Source organism: Sinocyclocheilus grahami, unplaced genomic scaffold (assembly GCF_001515645.1).
Source record: "Sinocyclocheilus grahami isolate Dianchi unplaced genomic scaffold, SAMN03320097.WGS_v1.1 scaffold1976.1, whole genome shotgun sequence".
In the NCBI taxonomy this organism is placed as follows: domain Eukaryota; kingdom Metazoa; phylum Chordata; class Actinopteri; order Cypriniformes; family Cyprinidae; genus Sinocyclocheilus; species Sinocyclocheilus grahami.
In genome coordinates this window covers 23973-32453 of record NW_015507155.1, presented here as the reverse complement: position 1 = coordinate 32453, position 8481 = coordinate 23973, and the positions used below count along the sequence as shown (strand labels likewise).

The 8481-nt window shown below is 42.3% G+C and overlaps 1 protein-coding gene across 1 annotated transcript in view; it reads right to left on the bottom strand.

Annotated features, from left to right (window-relative positions):
• The window catches only part of gtf2a1l (general transcription factor IIA, 1-like), a 17066-nt gene extending 8591 nt beyond the window's left edge, over positions 1-8475 (bottom strand). The window contains exons 1-5 of the mRNA XM_016259990.1: positions 8463-8475; positions 8099-8145; positions 6540-6633; positions 2138-2484; positions 614-811 (exon numbers count right to left, since the gene is read on the bottom strand). Coding sequence (XP_016115476.1) covers positions 614-811; positions 2138-2455 — 516 coding nt within the window. The 5' untranslated portion in view covers positions 2456-2484; positions 6540-6633; positions 8099-8145; positions 8463-8475. The remainder of the gene's footprint in view (positions 1-613; positions 812-2137; positions 2485-6539; positions 6634-8098; positions 8146-8462) is intronic.
• Between the last annotated feature and the right edge of the window lie 6 nt (positions 8476-8481).

Sequence of the window (8481 nt, the reverse complement as noted above, 5' to 3'; positions counted from 1 at the left end):
ATATTTGTACCCATCATAATACAGTAGGAAAATACATGGAAAAAAAATATATAGAATACAAATTATTGGTTATCATCCAGCAGTGTAGGCCTATTTGATTTCTTAGCCAATTAAAAGACATAAGAAAAAGCAAAACCTTTCAATTAGACAAAAGTCAAGTGTTTTTTTTTTTTTTTACATTTCTGTCCCCCTCATTTCTGAAATGATGGCTACGCCCCTGTGTGTGCAGGACAGAAAACACCGTGCCAGTCCCCTGCTAGAATGGTTTAAAGTCATATTAAAATGCACACAAAGGAATCGATAAAAGGGAATCTATTTTAATTTTATAACAAGTAGATGATTCCTGATCTTAAGCATCCTATTCCAGAATTGGAATAGATTTTGGATTCCCAAGCCTAGGAATGGGTTAACATGTTAAATAAAATGCTCTTTTTTTGTCCTACCGAAAATGTGCCTGGAGTCCACCTTTGTTAGAATCAGAACCTCATTTCAAGCAAAAAATTACTTACAGAACATATATATATGAGCTGAATACAGCTTACATTTATAACAAAGAAAAAAACACGACGACTAAGAGAAAACTTCAGTTTAAGGCTGTAAGTGCTATCATTACCTCTTCCTCTTCCAGCTCCTCCTCCTCCTCCTCAGTGGCATTGATCATTCCCAGAAACTCCTTCTCTCCAACGAGCCCCAGGTCATCATCATCATCACCATCTTCCTCCGTGTCCGAGCTGCTGTCAGCGACTCCGTCCAGCTGTGTGATGTCCAGCAGCTGCTTGAATTTGAGCTCGGTCTGCAGCTCCGTCTCAAGCTGAGGAAACATCATCAGAGTCATGTTCAGCAGCAGTGTTTCTACATTGAAACCACAAGAACCACAAGGCTACGTGAGGACAGTTTTTTTCAGGTGAACTGAAATGAAAAATCTCTTATTTACTCACACTCCTGTCATCTCAAAGTAACCCATAGGATTTTCTCTTCTCCGCTCTCAAATCTCACTCACAGACTTTGTTACAATCTGATTTACATCCACATTTTTCAATGGATTTCACAAACACTTTCAAACAATGGGCAAATAATTCTCTCCAAATATTGCCGTTTTATGAGGATTTTTTTAAATTCCAGAATCACTATAATTCATATTTACTTGCTTTGTTTTAGTCTTTGCATGCAGACGAGGTAGAGAGAAGTTACCAATTTTATTCCAGCCGAACAAAATGCATTTGTTGTTATCTGCGAGTATTACTTGGTCACTTCCCTTTCAGAATCAGAAAGAGCTTTATTGCCAAGTGTGTTTATACACACACACACACACACACACACACACACGAGGAATTCGTCCAGTACAGAAAGTACAGACATACAGTGCCGTTCAAAAGTTTGGGATGAGTAAGATCTTTAATGTTTTTGTTTTTTTTAAGTCTGCATTTATTTGATCAAAAATACAGAAAAAAAAACTTAAGCCATTTTGTGAAATATTATTGCAATCTAAAATAAGTTTTCTATTTTAATAAACTTATTTAACTTAAAACTGTAATGTATTTCTGTGATGCGCAGCTGTATTTTCAGCATCATTCCTCCAGTCTTCAGTGTCACATGATCTTCAGAAATCAGTATAATATGCCGATTTATTATCAGTGCTGGAAACCTTTGCTGCTTCATATTTTTGGGGACCGGTGATATATTTTTTGTCACAATTCTTTGATGAATAAAAAGTTAAGAAGAAGAGCATTTATTTACAGTATTTATTATTGCAATTATATTTCTCAATTAATTTTTTCTGTATTTTTGATCAAATTATAAATACAGTCCCGATGAGCGTAAGAGACTCCATTAAAAACATTACAATCTTAGTGATCCCAAACTTTTGAACGGCAGTGTACATATAATTTAAGCTAATCAAATGAAATAACACTAATAATAAATAGAATAGACAACGAATTAAAAAAAACTAACTATATAGCAATAGAAATGTATAGAAAATATATATCAACACAGACAGAATTATAAACGCACAAATGAGCTATTTACAGCGGAAAGTTATTTGGTGAGATGTGCAGTCCTGTATTGCTCGGTGGAACGAGTCTGGAGGTGGTAGTGACTAGAACTCAGCACTGCTGTCGTGTTCACAGGTGTTCACCTTGATGTCAGGAGCAGCTTCAGTCTGCAGGTCTGGAAGGGCAGTGGACTGCTCTCTCTGCTGCCGGCTGTAATCGGAGCGCAGGGCCTGAGCCGGCGGAGTGCTCATGTCGGCGGGCTGCGGGCTGAACTCAATGCCGTCCAGTGTGAACTCGCTCTGAGCGTCAGAGGCGGCCAGCGAGGCTCCGTCAGCGCTCTGGCGGTTCAAAGGCGTCTCACACACTGAGGCTGCTGGAGCCGGATCAGACAGATGGGTCAGAGCGCTGCTGCGGGCCACAGCCGCGGGGTTCAGCACATGCTGAGATCCTCGCGTCACCATCACAGGAACATTCACCTTATAGAAATGCCCTGAGGAGAGAGTCATGCTGCCAGTTCAGATCATTTACAGCAGCACAGAGTGGCTAGTGGACTCCTCAACTCCATCTCAGTCTGCTAATCTCCATTCAGAGAGGCACAGCTATGATCTACTGACCAGACAAATATTTGCCTTTATTTATTTGCTCAATGTAATAAACCAAATCACTTTATTGTGTTTATCATAATTCTCCACGCTTTACATTTTGAAAACTGCCGGTGTAGAGCCAGAGGCGGACAGTAGTGAAGTATTTTTACTCTGCTTTAAAAGTACTTTTCAAGTGTCTGTGCTTTATCAGTGTTTTTCTTTACATTCCAAAGCATAATATTGTACTTTTTACTGCACTACATTTCATATTAAATATAATACTTAATCACATTAGAAATCTAGTACTTTCTTACTTTTACTCAAGTAAACTTACTCAAGTACAAGAAAGTACTACATTTTTAATATTCTTAAGTATTAAAGGTAAAAAACAACAACAACTACTTTTATTTATGAACGTAGTGCAGTAAAAACTACGACATTATGCTTTGGAATGTAGTGAAGTAAAAGAAAAACAGTCTGATAAAGTGCAGACACTTTTTAATTTACTCGAGTCAAGTAGAAATACTTCGCTACTGTCCGCCTCTGATTAGAGCTGCTGAGTTCATAAGTGTATGATTAAACACACTGCTTTGGTCTTCAGTCTGCAGCATGTGAATGATCTGATGTGGCAGACCACGCTGGATCCAGACACTTTAACATTCATCTGAACCCGTTTTTAGGATTAATGCATGTCCTTTTCACTAAGTCCTCTATCACTCTGCAGAGTCTGCAAGCTAAAATCATTTGAACTCAAATTAATGTTTCAAGTTCACTGTGCCTGAAAATACCCAGCTCAATCCCAGCAGCTGAGTCCTTAACCATCTTCAAGAATCGGCTAAAACACATCTCTTCCATCTTTATTTGACCCTCTAACTCTAGCACTCTCTATTCTAATTCTATTTTATCTATTTGTTTTCGGTTTTATTTATTATTATTTAGTGTTTTCTAACTGTTTTCCTAAAAGAAAAAAGCTAACACTAGCTTTCTATATTCTTTTTCTATTCTATCTGCCTGTTTTCACTGTGCGCATGTATGTATTTATATAAATTATATATAAATATATACACACACACACACGGGCGACATTAGGGAGGGGCAAGGCCCCCCCCCAAAATTGTTAGTCATGAAATCCCTGATGTTGGTCCCTCACCGTGTTTTTGCAGCGATGAGCAATGTAGCCAATCATAGACATATCTGTTGATTTCTTGAACACAATGGCCAATCAGAAACGTTTTGTCAGAATTCACACCGCTGAGAGCGCCGCAGTTTTTAAGAGCACTTTTGCACGCTTGTGAATCATCTCATGACTAAGTGCGATGTAAATAAGAAATTCATTTTGCAGTTTAGAGAGCTTCATTGATTATAATGGAACTTTGGAATTTCGCGATGAACGAAGATGAGTGATGCTTTTTAGTGAGAAAGGGAGGCACTTTCTAGGGTATAATCCGTTCAGAATTAATTTGAAACATTAGTTTTTCGGACACATACACCCTGCAAAGTTTCGGGAATGACATACGCATATTTATGCGGGATTCACTCTCGAAATAGCAGTGATTGCACTGAACATAAAATATATGTGAAAGCAGCCTCAGTGATTCAATTCTGGAACCGGTCCTGCCCAAACCTCGACAGCACGCGAGCTGAGCGAGATCTAATTCACTGACCAAAAAGTGTGTGTAAACTTTATTGAGATCGGGACATATCAACCAGTAATTTAATTTAATTTCCAGGAACGGATGGTAGAAAGTTGTATGCATGTATGTGTATGTGTGTGTGAGTGTGTGTGAGACAGAGAGAGTGTGCGTGCGTGTGCGTGTGTGCAAGTGCGTGCGAGAGAGAGTGAGTGTGCGAGTGAGAGTGTGTGCGAGTGAGAGTGTGTGCGTGAGAGAATGAATGCGAGAGTGTGTGTGAGTGTGTGTGTGTGAGAGAGTGAATGCGAGAGTGTGTGTGAGTGTGAGCGAGTGAGTGAGTGAGTGTGAGTGAGTGCGTGTGTGAGAAAGTGAATGCGAGTGAGAGTGAATGCGAGAGTGAGAGTGCATGTGTGTGCGAGTGAGTGAGTGCGTGTGTGAGAGCGAGAGTGCGAGTGAGAGTGAATGCGAGAGTGTGTGTGAGTGTGTGCGAGTGAGTGAGTGCGAGTGTGAGTGTGTGTGTGAGAGAGTGAATGCAAGTGAGAGTGAATGCGAGAGTGAGTGCATGTGTGTGCGAGTGAGTGTGCGAGTGAGAGTGTGAGTGTGTGAGTGCGAGTGCGTGTGTGAGAGAGTGAATGCAAGTGAGAGTGAATGCGAGAGTGTGTGTGAGTGAGTGAGTGTGAGCGAGTGTGTGAGAAAATGAATGCGAGTGAGAGTGAATGCGAGTGTGTGTGTGAGTGTGAGTGTGTGCGAGTGAGTGAGTGCGAGTGTGAGTGTGTGTGTGAGAGTGAATGTGAGTGAGAGTGAGTGCGAGATGTGAGAGAGTGAGTGCGAGTGAGAGTGTGTGCGAGAGTGAGTGCATGTGTGTGCGAGTGAGTGTGCGAGTGAGAGTGTGAGTGTGTGAGTGCGAGTGCGTGTGTGAGAGAGTGAATGCAAGTGAGAGTGAATGCGAGAGTGTGTGTGAGTGAGTGAGTGTGAGCGAGTGTGTGAGAAAATGAATGCGAGTGAGAGTGAATGCGAGTGTGTGTGTGAGTGTGAGTGTGTGCGAGTGAGTGAGTGTGAGTGTGTGTGTGAGAGAGTGAGTGCGAGAGAGAGTGTGCGGGTGAGTGAGTGCGTGTGTGAGAAAGTGAATGCGAGTGAGAGTGAATGCGAGAGTGAGAGTGCATGTGTGTGCGAGTGAGTGAGTGCGTGTGTGAGAAAGTGAGTGCGTGAGAGAGTGAATGCGAGAGTGTGTGTGAGTGTGAGTGTGTGCAAGTGAGTGAGTGCGAGTGAGAGTGAGTGCGAGAGTGTGTGTGCGAGTGAGTGAGTGCGAGTGTGAGTGTGTGTGAGAGAGTGAATGCGAGTGAGAGTGAATGCGAGAGTGTGAGTGTGTGCGAGTGAGTGCGTGAGAGAGTGAATGCGAGAGTGTGTGTGAGTGTGAGTGTGTGCGAGTGAGTGCGTGGGAGAGTGAATGCGAGTGAGAGTGAATGCGAGAGTGTGAGTGTGTGCGAGTGAGTGCGTGAGAGAGTGAATGCGAGTGAGAGTGAATGCGAGAGTGTGAGTGTGTGCGAGTGAGTGCGTGAGAGAGTGAATGCGAGAGTGTGTGTGAGTGTGAGTGTGTGCAAGTGAGTGAGTGCGAGTGAGAGTGAGTGCGAGAGTGTGTGTGCGAGTGAGTGAGTGCGAGTGCGAGTGTGAGTGTGTGTGTGTGAGAGAGTGAATGCGAGAGGGTGTGTGAGTGTGAGTGTGTGTGTGTGAGAGAGTGAATGCGAGAGGGTGTGTGAGTGTGAGTGTGTGTGTGTGAGAGAGTGAATGCGAGAGGGTGTGTGAGTGTGAGTGTGTGTGTGTGAGAGAGTGAATGCGAGAGGGTGTGTGAGTGTGAGTGTGTGTGTGTGAGAGAGTGAATGCGAGAGGGTGTGTGAGTGTGAGTGTGTGTGTGTGAGAGAGTGAATGCGAGAGGGTGTGTGAGTGTGAGTGTGTGTGTGTGAGAGAGTGAATGCGAGAGGGTGTGTGAGTGTGAGTGTGTGTGTGTGAGAGAGTGAATGCGAGAGTGTGTGTGAGTGTGAGTGTGTGCGAGTGAGTGAGTGCGAGTGCGAGTGTGAGTGTGTGTGTGTGAGAGAGAGTGAATGTGAGAGTGAATGCGAGAGTGAGAGTGCATGTGTGTGCACGAGAGTGAGAGTGCATGTGTGTGCACGAGAGTGAGAGTGCATGTGTGTGCACGAGAGTGAGAGTGCATGTGTGTGCACGAGAGTGAGAGTGCATGTGTGTGCACGAGAGTGAGAGTGCATGTGTGTGCACGAGAGTGAGAGTGCATGTGTGTGCACGAGAGTGAGAGTGTGTGAGTGAGAGTGTCTGACCTGAGGCTGTCTGCAGCGTGACGCCCGCGGGGATCTGCACCGGATACGTGATTCCAGCCGGCAGAGAGAAGGTCGCGACAGAACCACAGCTGCTCTGAAACACATGCAGAGTCTGTACACTTTCATTTCACTCAAAGCTTCACCCGAGCAGATCAGCATCTACAGGAGCTCAGTGAGATCTTAAAGGAGAACCTGCATCATTTAATATGCGTGATCAATATTAACCCTGTAAAGCCTGACATATGAAATAGTCCGAAAAAACAAACAGTATATTAAACCTTTAAACAAAAATAAACTAAAATCCAAAATTAAACATTACAAAATGTGTTTTATGTTATCTCCATTTGACCCTCTAACTCTAGCACTGTCTATTCTAAATCTACTTGTTTTATTTTTATACATTTTAAAAAGCCTTGCTGTATATACTGCATTAGCCTAACTGAGACTTGTCACAGCACTTACACATTACTGCTCTTTTGTTGGATTGATTGCTTCTATTGTCCTCATTTGTAAGCCACTTTGGATAAAAGCACCTGCTAAATGGCTAAGTGTTAATGTAATGTGTTGTATATAATATTTGATCCATCAGGCTTTTATGGCTCACATAGTCTGATAAAGTAAGAATGCGGAGGGTGAAAAAGGCTCAATTTTATTCAGAGACGGAGCAAAAAATATGCTGCAAAATATTTGCTGCAGATGCTGATATTTATACGATGAAATTCTGATGCTTGTGCTGTAAATCAGTGAGATCTTTCTAACAGCACAGCAGATACTGACATAAAATGATCTAAATATCAGCGCTGCTTGTGCTGTAAATCAGTGAGATCTTTATAACAGCACAGCAGATACTGACATAAAATGATCTAAATATCAGCGGTCGCTCTATAAATATCACTCTATATCTCCAGTAATGTGTCTCAGTGAGATGAGAGTGAAATGCTCCAAACATATAATGCAGTGATTGAGAGCTGAAGAAATAAAGGCTCCTCAGAAGATGTGAGATGTTCTGGAGGCTTGTGAAGATCATTCCTCCGCTGAGGAACAGTGAAAGTAAAGCTTCTGGAAACAAACGCTCCTCAAAAGATCCTGAGGATCAGATTTGAGACTCTAAAACATGATTGATGGAGAATCAAGTAAAGCTGAGCTGCTTCAGTGCAGTAAGTGTTCATCTGGAGATATTACTGCAGTTATTCTGACCTTTACTTGATCAAAACCAGTCCAGATCTGACACGAGAAGCTCCAGCTGAAGCTGGACGTTTCTACAAATACACTAAAAGAGCTTTGACTGGATAAAACACTCTAAACTATCAGACGACAGAAGACATGAGGAGATTGAAATTGAAACAGGTTTAACAGCTAAATTTGATCATTTAGAGCCTTAGAAAATCATGATCAAATATGATACAGCAGCTTCCTAGGATCAAGCATGAATCACTGGATAGACCGTTCAAGAGGTTATAATGCGGAGTACTGAACATGATCATCTGAAAAACCAGTGACCTTAAACAGCTGTGAAATATATGCTGTACACTACAGACGGTCTGCGTTTGTGGACTTACTGCTTTGGAGGAGAAACTCGGCACATTCTGAGCTGCTGGAATGACAACTGAGAACAGACAGCAAAACGTTAAATATAAATGAACAGAAACAAAACAGACAAAGTGTGAAAGCAAACGCATGTTTTGAGACACTGATCACAGGTAATGAGTGATTGAGATCGCAGTAACTGAAACCAGCAGGAGTTCAGCGTTCATTCAACTAGACGTACTGGTTTCTGGTAAAGCAAAATGATCAGTGTTACAAACATGTTAAACATTGCAGTTTAGGCTGTTTAACTTGATGCTAGCAGCCGTAACGGCGTGTATTTATTACGAGTGCATTAGCTGTGGACTGGAAACAGCGTGATTGAGACGCAGAACAGACCGGTGGGTTTATGGAGACT